Source organism: Sceloporus occidentalis, unplaced genomic scaffold, assembly GCF_023333645.1.
Source record: "Sceloporus occidentalis isolate IW3139 unplaced genomic scaffold, rSceOcc1.0.p SCAF_13, whole genome shotgun sequence".
NCBI lineage: Eukaryota > Metazoa > Chordata > Lepidosauria > Squamata > Phrynosomatidae > Sceloporus > Sceloporus occidentalis.
In genome coordinates, this window is record NW_028316993.1 from 17,527,729 (window position 1) to 17,547,889 (window position 20,161).

Here is a 20,161-nt window from a genome sequence, read left to right on the forward strand (position 1 = left end):
CCTGCTTCTCCTTCAGGATTGAGGCGGGTTACAATAAAAATTACATCGATAAAATACATAATACATATACATTAAAATACATAATCTCCTTATCCCTCCTCCCCAAACTAATCTACATAATCATAAAAATAACATTATAAAGTACAATTAAAATCAGTTAAATGGTCATAACACCTTTAGGCAATCTTTGGCCGTCCATATCCGTGAAACTGGGTCGATCAATCAGGGAATTTAATTTAATTCAGTAATTTAGAAAGCTTTTAAAAAAGATTGATGGAGGAAGCAAAAACTGGGGGAAACCCAATAAAATCAGAAGAAGATATAAAGGAGGCATATCAACAGACATTATTTATTAATTTTTTAAAAAGTTATATGTTTTGAACTATGCGTGCCATCAGAGGCCTTCTTTAGGGGTTCTTTAAAATGAAATTTCTGCAGCTGAACTTCCCACATCATTTACTGGACAAAATGGGGATATCCGAAATGCACTGGGCTGGACATGTCTCCAGGGTTTTTTTTTAAAGCAGGTATTGTTGTTGTATGCCTTCAAGTCATTTCTGACTTATGGCAACCCTAAGGCGACCCTATCATGGGGTTTGCTTGGGAAGATATGTTCAGAGGAGGTTTGTCTTCCCCTGAGGCTGAGAGAGTATGACTTGCCCAAGGTCACCCAATGGGTTTCCATGGCCAAATGGAGATTCAAACCCTGGTCTTCAGAGTGGCACCTCAAGCCTCTAGTCTATACCATGCTGGCTCTCTCCTTTGGGAAATGGCAGGTCCCCAAATCCCCCAGCCGCTGGTGGAGGGGATTCTGGGAGTTATAGTCTGCACAAATGACATTTCCAGCCTCTTAGCATCCTTGCACAGAAGATAGAGGAAGATGCCAGGAATTCCTATCAGCTTTGTGAAGAGAAGAGCTGTAAAGGGAGAAGGGTGTGGATCTGTGAGTAGGCAAAATGCCTGACATAATGGGAATTTTTATGTCTTCTAGGAACAAAGGATACCCTTGGCTCTAGGGATTTATTGCATAAGTTCCTTTTAAAAAAAACCCTGCACAATACACACTGTGTCACCTTGTTGTGTAAATATCAGTCTTGGTGTGGGGAGAGGTTGCTAGTTGCATTTCAAGGGGTGCCAATGGGCCCATCCTTTCAAATGGAAATAGCAGTTTTGGGATGCACACAGCAAGGGAGCATTGGAGTTGCATCCACAAGAAGTTGCAGTGGTTTGAATGTTGGGTACTCTGGAGACAAGGGTTCAAATCCTGGCTTGGCCACGTAAACCCACTGCAAAGGGTCACAAACTGTTCTTGGCGCTTAGGGCAAGTCACACTTTCTCAGCCTCAGATCATGGGGTTTTCTTGGCAAGTTTGCCATTGTTACTTTAGGAACACAAAACATTTGTTACTCTCGGAACATTATGTGTAGCCTTTTTGTGTCACACAGCAGTCTGTATCCATGATGATTTTAACTGAGCATAAGCAGTCCAGTTTCTTGGGATTGCTTTGGGGTTGCCATAAATCAGAAATACAACAACAACAACAATAATTTCTTACCATGGATCGAGACAGGGGACAACAGCAATTAAAAAACAAACAACACAGACCCATGTTTTATTCTTTTAATAACTATCTTTTAATACTGTAATAATTTAATTCCTTTTTAATGTATGGGGTTTTTAAAAATGTTTTTAATTGTACTGTTTTTAATGTTGTGAAGCCACTCTGAGTCCCAGTCCTGGGAAAAGAGTGGGATGATGATGATGATGATGATGATGATGATGATGATGATTTAAAACACAGAGCCATTTAAAAAGACAAATAAGATGTGCACAGAATTTTCCCACATCTAAAATACGTCATTTACAATTGACAGTGACTTGAAGGCACACAACAACAACAGCAACATACATACATGCACAGGCAAGCCCACATGCGCATGCACATTCATGCACCCACTCTTCCTTTTATTCCCATGCGTACACCCACACCCAGCATGCAGGGCTTTAAACTCCCTTTCCGAAAGTGCCAGGAACATTTTGTGACCCTTCGCTGCCCATCCATTGCAGTGGAGGTGTACGAATTAAACCAAAGCTGTGGAATGTCTTTCAGATCAAAGGTGGCATTTTATTTCAGGGGCATTCTAAGGCAAGATGAAGCCCCACGTTGCCTAGTTCCAGATGTGGTTGAATTTCAGCTGCATCCCACCAAGTCTAGCCAGCAAAGCTAATGGTATCACATGCTGCGTTTTTGCGCTGCAGGTCAAGCACATCTTGAAGACCATGTGATGCTCCCTGCTATTCTACAGGCAGCATGCCAGAGGTGTGCATGACCAAGGCTTAAAAATTGGAACAAATTATTCCATCCTGGTTGAGTTCATAGCATTTCCTGCGAATCACTAATCTTTAAACCTCTTGGAATGGGAAAACCCCATATGAAAGCTGGGAAAACAACCAAGGATGGTGACATCAGGAAGGTACGGCATCATCCAAAATCCACAAAACCTTTATGAAGTCGAAGGCTTTCATGGCCAGCATCCATAGTTTTTTGTAAGTGTTTTGGGCTATGTGGCCATATTCTAGAAGAAACCTGGTGGCGCAGTGGTTAAATGCCTGTACTGCAGCCATTCACTCGAAACCACAAGGTTGCGAGTTCAAGACCAGCAAAAGGGCCCAAGCTCGACTCAGGCTTGCATCCTTCCGAGGAGGGAGCTAAAATGAGTACCCAGACTGTTGGGGGCAAATTAGCTTACTTGCTAATTAGCTTACTTGCTGTTCACCGCTATGATCTTTGGAATAGCGGTATATAGATAAAACAAATTGTTATTATTATTATCATTCCTGTCATTTCGCCAGCATCTGTGGCTGTAGAGAAGATGCCAGCCCTAGATGCTGGCGAAACGTCAGGAATAAATTCTTCTAGAACATGGACACATAGCCCGAAACACTCACAAAAAAACTATAGTAATACCTTTATCGGCCAACCAAAATGCACAAAATACATGTCACAAACTTTCAAAGATGGTTTCTTCATCAGGCAAGGTGTTAAAAACCATGGGGGGGGGGATTTAAAAATGGAAGATGTTAGCCATAGGCCTGCATTTTGATGTTCTTGTTCTCAATTCAGATGGTATGGAGGGATTACTCATTCCCTTCCTTCTGGCCATGTAGGTGCTGGGACATCCAGTCCAGGAAATAAACTTTAAATTCTATTTGCAAGATAAAAGGCTACTGCCTTTGAAATCTAATTTGTCCCAAATCTCAAATCAGGAAATGTGTGTGGCTATCTGGAGATTTGGCCCCAGGACCTGAGGCTTCCCATCTGATCTCAGCTGAGAAGGTCGGGCATTTGTTTTATTTATTTACTTCATTTATATGCCACCTTTCTCCAGGAGCAGGACCCAAGGTGGCAAGGGTCGACTGTCCCTGCATGCTGTCTTCTCCATCAAAATGGCACCTTCTGGTAGTTGACCAAACCAGTTGTTTGTCAAGGTGTCGGGACCAGAGATGTAAACTTTCCTGAAAATTTGATAACATAGAATGTTTTCCTCCCAGTTAATTTTTTGGGGCAGGGAGAAAATTTTTGGAAAGAATGCAAAATTAGCACCTTTTGATTGGCAGTATCTTTGTTACTTCAGGAACATAAAATACATTATGTATAGCATTTTTGTATCATACAGCATCCTGTATCCATGATGGTTTTAACTTAAGCATAGGCAGTTCAAGGACAGGATTCAGCCAGAGATCTCGCAGTGGAGCCAACGCATTTCTGTTTTAAAAAGCACTAAGATTACAAAGGACCCTTATTCTAATTTCAAGTATTTCCAGCATCATTTCACCACATGGTATAGATAGTGCCATCTTCCATGTAGATATGGGCAGGGTGCCCAGACATCCTCCTTTTCTGGGACATATCCTATATTTCAACCTTCTGTCCTGGAGGAATGTCAAAATGTCCTCCATTCTGAGCATGGCTAAGAAGCATAAGTTACTGTAATTTATATTTACTTATATTAGTGTTTTTAGTTCTGAGAGTTTGTACTGTCCTACATTTTCTTGAATGCCCTGCATTTTGCAGTGCATGGTCCTCTTTTGCAGTTATGACATCTGGATATAGGCAGCAAACTGATAAGAGATTCATGACTCCCTGCAAAAATCACAACGATCCATGCCTTGTTTCATACTTTTTGGTGCTGGGATTGAGCCTGAATTTTGAGGGTGCAGTCAGGAGATGAAATAGAAACTATAGTTTGGATGGTGTTTGGAGAAGACAGGAGCAGTTATCTTAAAAATCATCAGAAGAACAACAAATGCTTCTCTTTCAGATACTTATTTCCGGCCACAACAGCATTAGCAAGATACCAATCTGTGATTTTTCATGGCATAGCCTACATCTGCACTTCAGAAATCATGCAGAGTGAAACCAGATTTAACTGCCTTGGCTCAAGGCTATGGAATTATGGCTTTTGTAGTTTTGTGAGATATTTAGTCTTTTCTGTCAGAGCACTGGTGCCACAACAAGCTACAAATCCCAGGACTCCATAGCATTGGCCCACGGCACTGAAAGTGGTGTCAAACTGAATTATTTTTGTGCTGCAGGTCAAACGCATTCAAGCATCCGCAGCTTGAAACTATTCCCAAAAAACTATAAAATCCAAATTGCAAGCCTTGATTTTGCCATTTTATATAAAGGACACCATTTTACTGTGCCATTGTATTTAATGGGACTTGAGCGTCTGTGGATTTTGGTATCATTGGGGAGTCCTGAAACCAAATCCCAGCAGATATCAAGGGCCCACTTTATTTTCAAGCCGTGGATCCTTGAATCTGTGGATATCCTCCTTTAACTGTCCAGCCCTCACAACCAGACATGGCTATAGGGAGTATGATGGCTTGTACGATTCTAGTTGTATATCCTTGCATTCTAGGATCTTCTAATAGTTCTTTTGTAGCTGTCTTTCCTATTCTTAACCTTCTTATGATTTCCTGGCTGCAGTCGCCATTTCTATCCATGTTTGGTCCCAGGTAGGAGAATTCTTTTACTATTTCTGTTGCTTCGTTGTCTAATTCAAATTTGTGTCGGTTCTATTAAGGGCTGTTTGACAGTGGAACGCACTCCCTCGGAGGATGATAGAGTCTCCTTCCCTGGAGGTCTTTAAACAGAGGCTGGATGGCCATCTGTCAGGGATCCTTTGATTTGGATTTCCTGCATGGCAGGGGGTTGGACTGGATGGCCCTTGCGGTCTCTTCCAACTCTATGATTCTATGACCACGATTCTTGTTTTCTTTATGTTCAACCACTGGCCTGCCTTTGTGCTTTCTTCCTTGGTCTTTCTTAGCAGGACTTAATACTACTTAGTACTTAGTTACTTAGTACCATCATTTGTTTTAGCAGATCTTGTAAAAATTATTATTATTATTCCCTGACTGGCCATCCCATTATATTGATATGGTTTGCACTTGTCTGCCCCAAGATGCCTCATTTTAATTTGGTCTAATTAATTTTAATCTGTATTTTATAATGTCATTGTTTAGTTTTATAATAGGGGGGGGATAAGGGGATTATGTATTTCTTTATGTATGTACTGTATATGTTGTTGTGGATGTATTTTAGTATTGTAACCCGCCTTGATCGTTTTTGGAAAAGTGGGCTATAAATATATTATTATTATTATTATGTTTATTGATTAACCCTTGACGATGATTCTGTGCAATTCTACCGTTACAAAACTGTCGTCTAATGATAAGTTATCTTTTAATTGATATTATTACTGTTGATATGATGTATTATATTGGATGTATTGTATTTTATTGATTGTATTTGTATGTTTTGATCGGGTTGTAACCCCACCTCGATCTGCAGGGAAATATATTATTATTATTATTATTATTATTATTATTATTATTATTATTATTATTGATATCCTGCCTTCCTCCCAGTCCAGGGACTCCAGGCGGCTTACAAATCTAAAACAGTCCAAGCTGAAATGCTAGAAAACATGCAAAATGCAAGTGTCCAAAAAACCCAGTTCCACAATCCCAAGAATGAAAAGAACATTCCATTGTGAAAAGTGAAAGTTTCCAAACTCTTGGAAACCAAAACCAGGAGAGTGTCAGCTGGCTTTGAGGAGGAGGCAAAGAAAAAGGCAAGGCAAGGCAGGCCTGGGATGGAGATCGTTCCTTGGAGGATGGAGAGGCAGAGAGGGCTTTGCAGCCGCCTCCAGCTCTTTTTGCGCACGAATCGGCTGCGTTTCCACCCGAGATAAGAAGAGGCAGCTGAGAGCAAAGCTGGCCTTTGGCAGGAGCTGAAGCAGCCAGAAAAGAGCTGCAAGGGCCATTGGAGAGCCAGGGAAAGCAGAGCCAAAGGGCGATCGGGGAGTTCCAGGGAGCTGGTCCAGGGCTCCCTTGTAAGGCTCACCTGTCTGGGACTCACCTGTCTGGGACTCACCTGTCTGGGACTCACCTGTCTGGGACTGCCAAGGATGGAAAGGAGGCCCGGAGAAGCCGAGAAAAGCCACCTTCTCAACAGCTTGGAGAACAGGTAACAGGGAGAATGGGCCTTCTTTCTCCCTTCCCTTCTTCCACTTAGCTGGGGGCACTGCAAGGCCCATCATCCCTGCACCACTGGGCACCCTCCAGGTTTTTGTGGATACTCACTTTCCACAGAGGCTGTTGGGACCTTTGATACTACCTCTCCCAGAATCCCCCAGCCAACAATGCATGCCTTTGGAACTTGGGGAAAAGTTCCTTTTGGGGCTTCAGTGCCCATCATCCCTGCACCATTGGGTATCCTCCATGTTTTTGGGTTCTGTCTCCCCACAAAGGACATTGCAGCCTTGGAGACTACCCCTCCCAGAATCCCCCACCCAGCATGCATGCTTTTGGAACTTGGGGGGAAAGTTCCTTTGGGGACTTCAGTGCCCATCATCCCTGCACCATTGGGCACCCTCCAGGTTTTTGGGTTCTGTCTCCACACAAAGGCAATTGGAGGCTTTGAGACTATCTCTCCCAGAATCCCCCAGCCAGCATGCATGCCTTTGGAACTTGGGGGAAAGTTCCTTTGGGGGACTTCAGTGCCCATTATTCCCGCACCATTGGGCATCCTCAAGGTTTTTGGATTCTGTATTCCCACAGAGGGTATTGGAGACTTTGAGACTACATCTCCCAGAATCCCCCAGCCAGCATGCATGCCTTTGGAACTTGAGAAAAGATCCTTTGAGGACTTTAGTGCCCATTATCCTTGCCAGAGACTACCCCTCCCAGAATCCCCCAGCCAACATGCCTGCCTTTGGACTCTGGAAATTGGGAAAAGTTCCTTTGGGGACTTCAGTGCCCATCATCCCTGCACCATTGGGCACCTCCAGGTTTCTGGATTCTGTCTCCCCACAAAGGCACACAAAGGATTTGGACCAGCCGGTTTGCAAGAAACCCTATTATGTGGATAGTTACAGGGTGCATCTACACTGTAGAAATAAGTGGGGTTTGACACTACTTTAAATGCTGTAGCTCCATTGTAAGGAATCCTAAGATTGGCAGTGTTTCAAGTGGAGCTTCAAAAGTTTGCAACATGCATATTGTGCATTTTGGTTGGTCCAATAAAGGTATCATTGCTTGGATGTTCTTGAAGGTCTGTAGCCTTCTCTGCCAAAGAGTACTAGTGGATCATAAAACTACAACTCCTAGGATTCTGTAGGATGGAGTCGTGGCTGTTAAAGTGGTGTCAAACTGCATTATTTCTACAGTGCAGATGCACCCTAAGTCACCGTCAGATCCTTTCAACCTGACAGAGAGAGACTGTGTACAGATATTGTACGCTGCGTGAGTACAAAGTGTGGCTTTTGCTCTTTTGTCAGCAGAGAGTGGGATGAGAGCATATGCTGATGGTCATTCCAGTTTAACTAAGTGTAAAGCCTTCCTCTCGTGTAATGGAGCATGAAATGGACATAAAACGCCCTGAAAAAGGAAAGCTCAACATTTTGGTTTCGGAAAAGGGATGCATTAAAGCTTTGGATGCTTTGGCTTACAAAACTCCGACTGGCACCATCCTGCATAGCCAATAGTGAGCGATTGCGGGAGTTGTAGTCCAAAACAACAGGAGCGTGAATAAATCTGGCCAAGAAACCACTACAATGGTTGTTGTGTGCTTTCAAGTCGTTTCTGGCTTACGGGACACAAAAGCAAACCTGTCATGGGGCTTTCTTGGCACGATTTGTTCAGAGGAGGTTTGCCATTGGCTTTCCCTGAGGCTGAGAGAGTGTGACTTGTCTGAGGTCACTGACTGGGTCTCCAGGGTGGAGTGGGCATTTGAAACCTGTTCTGGAGAGTCCTACACCAATACACTGCACAAGCCATTTCTCTGTAACCCAATGATAGTGTGTGTAAATGTACAAAGCTTTATAAATAAATAAATAAATAAATAAATAAATAAATAATAATAATAGGGTTGCCACAAGTCTGTCAGGGGTGCTTTGAATGTGAGTTTCCTGCATGGCAGGGGACTGGACTGGATGGCCCTTGTGGTCTCTTTCAACTCTGTGATTCTTTGATTCTAAGTCAGAGTTGACGTGAAAACACAAAACAACAACAAATAAAGGAATACGTTGGCTTGTTATATGATGAGAAAGCTAGGACTCAAATGATTTACATTTTTCAAAGAGCGTAGTCCAAATCTTAAACCACTGCACCATGCCTGGCCCTCTATTTGTTTCATATGCTCCTTCAACTAATGCTGTGCCTTTAATCGGCTGTTGCTTCCTACCTTGATCCATAGGGAGAGGAGGGTAAGAAATATTATGATTAGTATTAATATCATCTTAATGAGATGGCAGCTGCCCGAATCGTCCAGCTAGAGTGGCCTTGTGGCCTGATTCTAGGATTGTAACCCCAAACCGAATCTTCTCCAGGTCTGCTCTGGTCATGGTAGTTCTGCCTTTCTATTTACATTTACTCCTTGAATCTTGATAGTAAAGAGTTAAGCCTAGTGCATGTGCATTTATTCTGTGTTTAAGTCGATGCCAATTTCTGGAGATGTGGAATTGTTCTCTCCAGCCCAGCACACTTGGGTACCCATAAAAGAGGAAAAGGGAAGTGTAGTACGTCAGCTCAAGTCTGTGTACAGTATATTATGTGTTTCCTTCTCCTAGGCCAGTTTCTGCTACCAGAGGCCTCCCTCCATACACCAACCTTGAAGGATCTCCAACCCTTCAAATATTGTTAAATTTTAACACGCACACAGGTACACAGAGTTCTGTATATTTAAAATATCTTCCAGAAGGTGTGTGAATAGACACACCTGTCCATCCCCAGTGTGGTGTAGTAGATTGAGCGTTGGACTATGATTCTGGAGATCAGGGTTCAGTTGCCCATTCATGCATAAAAACCCACTGGGTGACCTTGGGCAAGTCACACTCTCTCAACCTCAGAGGATGGCTTGGGCAAACCCCCTCTGAAGAAACTTGCCAAGTAAACCCTACGACAAGTTTACTTTTGGGTCGCTATAGATCAAAAATGACATGGAGGCACACAACAACAATAGGTTAAGTGTGGTTCACCAATCTCAATGATTCCAGAGAGTCTGCTCTAGGTAGGGCTAACATGTATATATTGAAAGGTATGTATCGGTGTTGCATACTTGATACAGCCAGGTTGAGTCCCCGGTATCTGAAATGCTTGGGACCAAAAGTGTTTGGGATTTCAGAGTTGTTTTTAAAAAAAATATTTTCATTATACACAATGAGATCTCTTGGAGATGGGAGTCTCAACATTCAGCCCCAAATGACCACAATGTCTTAACAACCCTGTCTCAAAATGTAGGAAAAGGGCCTTGACATTCTAGCCACTTACATTGTCATCTGATAAAGAACGCTATGGCTAGTTGATACGTCATGAATAAATAGGATCACTGTGCCCAAGTCACTGGAAGCAAGTGTTCTCCTCTAATCTGTACCAGCCAGACCTCATCTAGAAAACCTTGTCCATTTCAAGGGATCATTCTTTAGGGAGTTTGTAGATAAACTGGAACAGGTTCATAGACTGGAGAAAAGATAGCCATCAGGGAAAATTAGCTCTTAAAAGAAAGGGTTTGGGGGACTCTATATGTTTCATGTGAATCATAAATGGAGACTGAAGGGTGATATTTTGTTCTTTGTTACAAGACTCAAAATCTTTATGAACATCAGGGTTGGGGAACCCTCCAGATCAGTGTTGCCCAAGTCTTGACGATATTCCCCAGAATGTTCCACCAAAATCCCGAATCCCCGGAATATTTATTATTATTATTCAGTCAAAATCTCTGGAAAGAAATTAATTAAATTCCCCGGATTCTGAGGAATTCCCCGGAAATTGGCAACACTGCTCCAGATGCTCTTGGACTCCTGTTTCCATGAACCCCAGCCATGTTAGAGTCACAATATTACATTTTGTATCAGATGTTATATCTGTTGTCAGTTGGTTTTGAGGGATTTTGGTGTGGCAGAGGTCGCTCCTCCTTGATGGAACAGCTTCAGCGGCTCCCCATCCATTTGACATAAATGAACACCATGTTTAGACTTGGGTCCCATCTCCAAGAGATCTCATTTTATATATGCAAATATTAACAACAACAACAACAACTCCAAAATCCAAAATACTTTCGGTCCCATGCATTTCAGATACGGGGGACTCAACCTGTATCAAGTATGCAACACCAATACATTTCTTTCTATACATACATGTCAGTAATCCTTGCAGTACAATGAAGAGAAAGATTTTAGCCAAGCTAAAGCCTTTGTGCCACCTGTATGCTATGCTCTGATCCTATCCCACAACTAGGTAACTATGAGGTTTAATATTAACTCCACCAGTGTGTTAGAAGTTGGTTGAAATGTACAAGAGTTCATGCTAAAATAAACGAGTTAGTCTTAGAGGTGCTGCTTTATTTTTTCTCTTCCCCAAATGTTTTATTTTTCATGAGTTTAGTGGGCCTCAGGGTTTAAGCTTCATTTTAAAGTCAAATGTGGATTCAGTAGCTGGGAGCGAGGATGTGATGCTCATGAATCTACAATATCAATCTGCATGTACTAGGGATAATTGAGGAGGAAACCAATTGTCAAATAGCAAAAAATATATTTTATATGTCAGTGGCAGCCAGAATTATATATGCCCAAAACTGGAAAAATAAAACAATCCCATCAATCCAAGAATTGGTAATGAAATTAATAGACGTGGTAGAAATAGACAAGCTAACCTGTCTTTTAAAAGAGAAAAACACAACTAGATTTGTAGACAAATGGAAACATATGAAATTCTAAAGTGATGAATGGGGGTAGCTTGCAATTGTTGGTTTTATAGACTAAAATTGAAGTAAGTTGTATATTGTATATAAGTGAACAACATTACAATGTATATGATAGAAACAAACCAAAGTGTAAAGTAAGAGACAGTTCACGTGTTTAAAAGACGCACCAAGACATGCTAGAATGTATGGGGGAAACTCTGTGAATGTAAGGATATAAAAAAGTATGGATGATAGAAGATTGACTCCTATGTTTTTTTTTAATGTCACTAGCCTCCTCTGAGTCCAAATCCACAAAATAGTGACATCTTTAATCAGCCAACCAAAATGCACAAAATATGTGATGCCAGCTTTTGAAGTCCCACTGGCTTCTTCATCAGGCAAAGGTGTTAAGAATCATACAGGAGGAACAAAAATTAAATGATGATTTTAGCCCCAGTTTTGCATTTTCTCAAGGTGTTGCTGATGTGTTGCTCTTTACAGGGATATCTATGCAAATGGATTGTCCTCTTTCTTCTGGCCATATGGCACTGGGAACAAAGCATTCCAAAGTCCAGGAGATAAAATCTGAATCCCATTAACAATACAAAAAGGTACTACTTCTGAGATCCTAGACTTCACCATCCTTTGTGAGACCCCAGCCCTTTTGTTAAGCAGAGAACATTGAATCTCTCAAGAGAAGCCTCCATGCTTTTGCATTAGGAAAAGTTCTTTTAGTAAAATATGCCAAATGTAGAAGGAGGAGGGACCCACTTGCATAGATATCCCTCCAAAGAACACCAACAACACCTTGAGAAAACACAAGCCTCTGATTAACACTATCATTTTATATATATATATTTCTCCTGTTATGATTCTTAGCACCTTTGCCTGATGAAGAAGCCTGTGCAGCTTCAAAAGTGTGCATCATGTATTTTGTGTATTTTAGTTGTCTCCATAAAGGTATCCCTGTTTTGAGGATTTGGTATGTTACTATACTTTGCCATATGGCCAACATGGCTTCCCCTGAATGTGTTTTCTTGATTTTTGAAGCTGCCCTTTTGTGATGCAGGTCTTACTTAGGAATCCCTGGGAAGAAATGCAATGGTTCTGTGGTCGGCTACGTCCGAGACCTCACCTCCATCGAGCTGAACCTGACAGGGCACCTGCATTGCCATTCCAGCTGGGCTTCGAGCAATGGCTACGATGCAGAGAAAGAGAAAGCTCGAAGGAAGCTGTATCTTGCCTCTGTCATCTGCTTGATCTTCATGACAGGGGAAGTTGTGGGTAAGACTCCTAGCGCTAGCACTGTTTCCTGACTGCCTGCTATCAGACTGAGCTTCAGAGCAGAGCCTGGAGTCCTCCCGGCGGAGCTCAGCCTTTAGATACAGAGTGAAAAAGATATTACATAGTACACTCTTCTTAGCACTGCAACCACTTGTCAATGTGAGTGTCACCTACATAGCTCATTGGTTGTTTTTATTAATTCCATGCATGTAGCAATGTAGTGTGGCAGGGAAAGGATGGCTAAACCCTTTCTCCTCACCATACTGACCCACCTGAGGCATAGACATGGATGTTACATATTTGAGATAGGTTGAGTCTCCCTTATTTATTATTATTATTAACCTTTATTTATGAAGCGCTGTAAATTTACACAGCGCTGTACATGCAATCTTTTTAGTTAGACGGTTCCCTGCCCTCGGGCTTACAATCTAAAAAGACATGACACAGAAGGAGAAGGGAGTGGTGGAGGGAAAGGGGATGAGGTCCAGCAGTTCCTCTCTACCTCCAAGGCCTGGACCAAGGCAGATGGACTGGAGGGAGGGCTTGGCTTCATAATGGATGGTTAATCATTTTCCAGGGAAAATACATACTCTCAAGTAGGATAATGCATATACAGTACATAGCAATACAGGAAATGGTTTGATAAACAGGCACCAAAAGAACATCAAATAGTAAGTGACAATTATGCAATGCCTGGGAAGGCTACTCTGAACAGGATGGTTTTCAACTCCGTTTTGAAGCTGGTTAAAGAAGTGATGGCTCTTGCTTGTGGGGTTCCAGGAGTGAGGGGCAGCAAGTGAAAAGGGGCAAATCCGGGATGGGGCAGAGGAAATCCTGGGCTGAGACAGCAGACCTTGACTACCAGAACGGAGGGCCCTGGTGGGAAGGTGAGGAGAAAGAAGGTCTGAGAAGTAAGGAGGGGCCAGTCCATGGAGGGCTTTAAATGTCGACAGCAGGAGCTTATACTGAATGCGGAAAGGGAGGGGGAGCCAGTGAAGGGATGCCAACACAGGAGAGATATGGTCAGAGCGGTGGGTGGAAGTGATAATGCGTGCAGCTGAATGCTGGACAGAGATTAAAGGACGGAGGTGAGAAAGAGGAAGCCCAGCCAGGAGGACGTTACAGTAATCCAGTCGTGAGATCACTAGGGCATGGACCAGGATCTTGGCAGTAGAGGCGGAGAGATATGGTCGGATTTTGGCAATATTGTACAAAAAAAATCGACAAGCCTTGGCTGTGGTCTGGATCTGAGGGATACATGACAGAGAAGAGTCTGGTTGCTGGACTAGTTGAATAGAAATGTTGTCCACAGAGACAGAAAAGAAGTGTTGAAATTTGCCATATTGAAGAGGGAGCAAGCTTGTTTTCTGCTGCTCCAGAGACTAGGACCCAGAACAATGGATGCAAGCTACAGGAAAAGAGATTCCACCTCAACATTAGGGGGAACTTCCTGAGAGTAAAGGCTGTTCGACAGTGGAACACACTCCCTCGGAGTGTAGTGGAGTCTCCTTCCTTAGAGGTCTTTAAACAGAGGCTGGATGGTCATCTGTCAGGGATGCTTTGATTGAGAGTTCCTGCATGGCAGGGGTTGGGCTGAATGGCCCTTGTGGTCTCTTCCAACTCTGTGATTCTATGCAATGCTTGAGAGCAGAAGTGTATTGGATTATGGATCTTTTTGGATTTTGGCATATTTGCATATACATAATGAAAGACCTTGGAGATGGGAGCCAAGTCTAAACATGAAATTTATTTGTTCCATATACTCCTTATACACATAGATTGAAGGTAATTTTATACTCAATATTTTAATAAGTTTGTGTATGAAACAAAGTTTATGTATGGAAAGCAGAAAGCAAAAGTGTCAGTAGCTCAGCCAGCTATGTGGATGATTTTGGAAAGTTTCAGATTTTGGAATTCTTGATAAGGGAAACTCAACCTGTAAGTGTTTAAAACTGTGATAATTTTATGTCCACTTTTTGTATGTTTTTAGCTGTATTGTCATAGTCATTGTCATTAAATAGTAAGCTGTCTTGAGCTCCAATTTTAGGAAGTGGCAAGATGTAAATATAAAACAACAACAGTTTTGGTTGATTTCAAACTTTGTGTCTGTAGAAATCTACCATAGCAAGTACAAGACTAGGCTAGAAATGTGTTCTTTACCAAACTTGCACTCTTTGGTGGAAATTCCTGATACAAGAAGATGAGAAATGCTGTACTGCTGTGTGGTCCCTCTGCCCTTTGTCATTTTTCTCTGTACCACCGCATTCTTCCCAGGGGGATACATTGCCCATAGCTTGGCCATCATGACAGATGCTGCCCATCTCCTGACTGACTTTGCCAGTATGATGATCAGCCTTTTCTCTCTCTGGATGTCGTCAAGGCCTCCTACCAAAACCATGAATTTTGGCTGGCATCGAGCAGGTAATTTAGGCTTTGCAAACTTATTGCTATCATTGATTTCTTTCAAATACTGTATATACTCATGTATAAGTCTAAAAATTTAGGTTAAAAAATTGACCCAAAAAACCTGCATTGACTTATCCATGGTTCAATGTAGATACTGTACTTTAACCCTCATTTTTTAAAAAGGGAACATCCCTTGGTGGAAAAAAAAAGAGTGTAATTTGTCCTGGAAGCACTCACTTTCCTCTATTCTCTCATCCATCCAGCCTTTAAAATGAGTTCAAAGTTATGTCTGCTGGAATTTTGTAAGTGGAACACACTCCCTCGGAGTGTAGTGGAGTCTCCTTCCTTGGAGGTCTTTAAGCAGAGGCTAGACGGTCATCTGTCAGGGATGCTTTGATTTGGATTTCCTGCATGGCAGAATGGGGTTGGACTGGATGGCCTGTGCAGTCTCTTCTAGCTCTATGATTTTATGATTCTATGATTCTATAAGTTCTTTTGGCATTGTTTTCCTTTGCTTCATCATTTAGATCCTTTACTACATGCCGCTAAGTTTTACCCTCAACTTATCCACTAGTCATATAAAAATCCATAATGTTGGCCCCCAAACCTGCCCTCGACTTATACATGAGGTTGACTTATAGTCGAGTATATACAGTATGTATGTTGGGCTGGGGAAAGTGTGGCCTTTGGGCAGCAAGCGGATCTGTACCTTCTGATTTAGCAGGAACAGGCCTGATTAATCTTCTCACATCCTACTCCTTGTCAAATTGGGACAGTCAAAGGGTATGTAAAGGTGCATGATGAATATCATTGTTCTTCAAGAGGCTGCACTGCCCCAATTTGTCCATCTGTACTTCTTTTCAAAATATAAATCTACTTTCTTAATAAAATAGATAATTTCACCTGTACTTGCACTTCACAATTAGCCCCAACTGTCTGATTTATCTAGCTAAACATAGGTCTGCCTAATGAAATAGATAAGCCTTTTCTGTACTTGCAATCTATCATCCACTCCACCCCAGATATATTTTACACACACACACACACACACACACACACACACATTATTCCTGCATTTTCTGTTAGTGCTATGAGCCTGAATACCAGATCCCATCTTATCCTGTGGTCAGCCCTACTTTATATTTGGATGGGAGACCGCCAATGAATACCAGGTGCTGTAGGCTACTTTTCAGAAGCGGAAACTAGCGAAACCACCTCTGAGTATTCCTTGCCAAAAAAAAAAAAAAACCCTTTGAAATTCATGGGATCTCCATTAGTCAACAGGCGGCTTCAAAGCACATATACACAAACTAGCAGATTTGGCATGATGGCACAAGAATGGCTGAGAGCACGTGAGACAGCCCTGTATAAGGAGATCTCATATCTCACAGAAACCTTAAAACACAAACAAAACTCATAGTGGCTGATCAGCCATCATGAGGTATGAAGATTACTCATAAGCACCAAGCTTGAAAGGAGGAAAAGCAAACACTGGGCTGGCCACCACCCTCTCAACCGGCAGACCCTTGCATTTGATATGTAATAGAATAGGTGTGAATATAATGCTTGGTCTTGCTCTGCTGGGTGTGTACCTGGTGGCTGCTCTCACCATCTGAAGGAATATGAGGACCTTTATACAGGACATTGGATATAAAGCATATTTTAATTTTCCAAATAGCAGACATCCCCTATAAAACGGGACACCCAGGAACCCCAGAATAAATGCATTTAGAAAGATTCTGTTAGGCAGTACTTGCTATTTCAGCTTCTGACACCCAACCTAATGTTCTTGGCTTTGCAGAAATCTTGGGAGCCCTCTTGTCGGTGTTGTCTATCTGGGTGGTGACAGGTGTCTTGGTCTACTTAGCAGTGCAACGGCTCCTGTCTGGTGACTACGAAATAGAAGGGACTGCCATGCTTATCACCTCTGGTTGTGCTGTGGCAGTGAACATCATGTATGTAATTGATGCAGAATGGCCTGGGTTGTCTCATTTCAGTGGGTACAGAATGCAAAAGGAGGTGAAGATTTCTGTGGTTTCCCTTTGGTACCTCTCCTGATCTCTCTTCATCTCTTCCTATAGAATGGGAATCGCCCTCCACCAGTCAGGACATGGCCACAGCCATCACAGTCATGGTGAGGGGATGCAGAACACCAGCGTCCGAGCTGCCTTCATCCATGTGGTTGGGGATCTTCTGCAGAGCATTGGAGTCTTGATAGCAGCCTACATCATTTATTTCAAAGTAAGGACACAGTCGGGGAGGAATTTTAACTCAAGGATAAAGTAGGCTCCTGCAGATGGGATGAGGACATGGCCATCATTATCATTTCCAAATAACTAATTACTTGTAATAAACTCATTTCCCCAGCAACAAAGGTATAACGTTATATTACAATTGTATTTTAACAAAGGATAAAGTTGTTCCTTCTGTGAAGTCACTTTATGACAAGAGGACATCCCGTCTTTGCTCCACATTGAGAAGTTGAGTCAAAAGGCAACTTCTGCACTGAGAATGGGACAATGTCCTCTCTGCATGTGGAGACAGCAAGCTACTTTTATGGTCTAGGATGGGTTGTGTGGCATGGAAGACAAGAACAGCTGGGGAATACAGGTGAAACAACTGGGAAGCTCATGCCTTTCAACATTTCACTGATGAAAAACAGGACAAATGTGACAGAGCAACATAAGAGTGTGGTTAAGGTGCCAAAAGTTATTAATGAGGAAGAACAGGTAAACTAAGAGAGCCTGCAGCAGTTTGCTTTTGCCTAAGTGAACTAGGAATGGCAATATTTCATGCCCTCCTCTCCTGTCTTCCACTGAGTTAACTGACTGTAAACTGCTATTGCATGTTGAACTCATTTTGCAGCGACTGAGCGAGCTGAGGACAAAGGAGGAAAGTGGGGAGAAGAGAAAGAAAGTGGGACACTAAAAGAAGCTGAAAAAGAGGGATGGCAGATGATTAATGGGTCTGTCCCTGACAAATCAGAACAGTTGAAAGGTGTGGAAGCTGTCATTGCTGCTGACCCCCAATATGTACTGCCTCAGATGCCAGCCCTGGTGTATTGCAGAAAAAGGATTTAATCCATAAAGTGAGAGACAACTCATCATCTGTATTTTTATCCTTCCAGCCAGAATACAAATATGTGGATCCCATCTGCACCTTCTTGTTTTCCATCCTAGTCCTTGCAACAACTTTGAGCATCCTCCGAGATGTTGTTCTGGTGCTCATGGAAGGCAAGTCCATCTGGAAGTGTGGGGCGAATCCACCCAAGACTGTAGAAATAAAGCTGGACTACAAATAAAGTAGATCAGAATAGCCTTGAATTCGTGAGAGGATTGGGGGCACAGAGTACAATGAAAGAGGTATTCTGTGCCAAAGCAACATATGATTGGCTTGAAAATGCAGGAAGTCATTAATTTCAATTTATTTTCATTAGAATTCCACTCCGAGGGACTGAGCTGGATAATAATAGGCCCAAGGGAATAATCTGCCCCATAATAATATGCTTGACTTTGTATTTTCTACCTGGTTGAAATAGTTTTTTATATGCTTCACTTTGATTTGGTGCTGTTCTTGTTGCACCAAATATCTGATTCCCCCCCCCCCCCCCCAGTTTACAAGTTTGGCATCTTTTTTGGATGAAGCTATGGTCTATACATAGTAAAAATAAAGCAAATAGTAATTTTATTATCTCATATCATCATCTGTTTGGGAATGGAATGGAGGAGTTTGTCTTGTCCTGCATGTCAAGCACTAAAATATCTTGGGCCTCACTCTGTCTTGCTGAGAACCAAGCCATTTTAAATTCCATTTACCATCCTTCAATTGTGGTTTGTCTTAGCTTGATACTTCTGCATTTTGTTTCTGTGTCCTTTTGTTTTTAAAACAACGTTTTGTTCTTCCATAGGTACCCCCAAAGGTGTGGATTTTAACAATGTGAAGACGATCCTGTTGTCCATAAATGGGGTGAAAGCCCTTCACAGTCTCCATATCTGGGCTCTCACGGTGTCTCAGCCTGTATTGTCAGTCCACATTGCGATCAGTAAGTTACATTTGAGGCTGGGCTGACTTTTGGGGGGGAACTATTGTCCTGAATTCTAGACCTGGTACAGAGTTTGGAAAACTTCTTTTCTTTCTTACTTTTTTTTTCCTTTTTTGGCCCCCAACTCTCAGATTTCACCAGTCAGCCTGTTTTTTTTAGATGGATGATCTTTGTGAGCTTCTCTGGGAAGCATTTTAGCTGTAATGTGGGATAAAAATGTAACCAATGAATGAATATGTATCCCAACATACTTTCTCGTTCCTGGTGGTTCAAATGGATGGTGTTTTCCTTTGCCCCACTCTTGTTGTTTTCCATCCCAGATGCAGATGCAGATGCACAGACCGTCTTGAAGGAAGCAAGTTCTAGGCTGCAGCGAGCTTTCAATTTCCACACCACGACCATCCAGATAGAGAATTACTCCGAGGACATGAAGGACTGCCGAGAGTGCCAGAGCCCCTCTGACTGACCCTTTGTACCCCTGGGAAGGTCAATGAGCAACCTATGGACGGATCTCCCATCCTTTCTAAGCTGCTACCTCAGAATTTCTGCCAATGGGACCTGACTTTTGGGTCCCTTGCAGCCAAAAAACTCACTTGGAGCCTGAAACAAACTGTTCCTAGTTTGTTTGGGAGCCAAGCAAAGAACCACTGTCTCTTTCCTCCTCCTCCTTCCTCTCGCTTTTCTTTTCTCCCTCCTTTTTATGTGTTTGCTAGTCCCTTCCTCCTTTCCTAAATGTACTTTTTAAAGAACCTAAAATGAAGCTGCAGGAGATATCTGCCTATTTATGGACTTGGCTATGGTGTCTGTTTAATGCAGAGGATCTCCTCTATGCGAGTAGGGATTCTGAGTCCAAATGTATCCCCAAATAAAACGCATCCACACTAAATAATTTTTTTAAAAAATTCTAGCATTAGGATTCCAATTTAACTGCCATGGTTCCATTCTATGGAGTCCTGGGATTTGCAGTTTAAAGAGGGGCATTTGTGGTTCTCAGCTGTAGAGTGCTCCATTGCCTTACCAGAATACAATTCTCAGGATTCCATAGGATGGAGGGTTAGTGTAGTGTGAAAGGGCCCCTGCTATAAGAGACCCTAGCCCAGTGGTTCCCAACCTTCCTAATGCCGCGACCCTTTAATACAGTTTGTCATGTTGTGGTGACCCAAACCCATGAAATTATT

The 20,161-nt window shown here is 42.3% G+C and overlaps 1 protein-coding gene across 1 annotated transcript; it reads left to right on the forward strand.

Moving 5' to 3' along the window:
- The first annotated feature begins 6,302 nt into the window (after window positions 1-6,302).
- Window positions 6,303-19,738, forward strand: SLC30A2 (solute carrier family 30 member 2). Its single transcript, XM_089478866.1, has 8 exons — window positions 6,303-6,538; window positions 12,321-12,535; window positions 14,810-14,956; window positions 16,743-16,896; window positions 17,023-17,182; window positions 18,069-18,174; window positions 18,849-18,983; window positions 19,304-19,738. The coding sequence occupies exons 1-8, from the start codon at window positions 6,480-6,482 to the stop codon at window positions 19,447-19,449; spliced, it is 1,122 nt and encodes a 373-aa protein (XP_089334992.1). The 5' UTR covers window positions 6,303-6,479; the 3' UTR covers window positions 19,450-19,738.
- The last annotated feature ends 423 nt before the right edge of the window (window positions 19,739-20,161 follow it).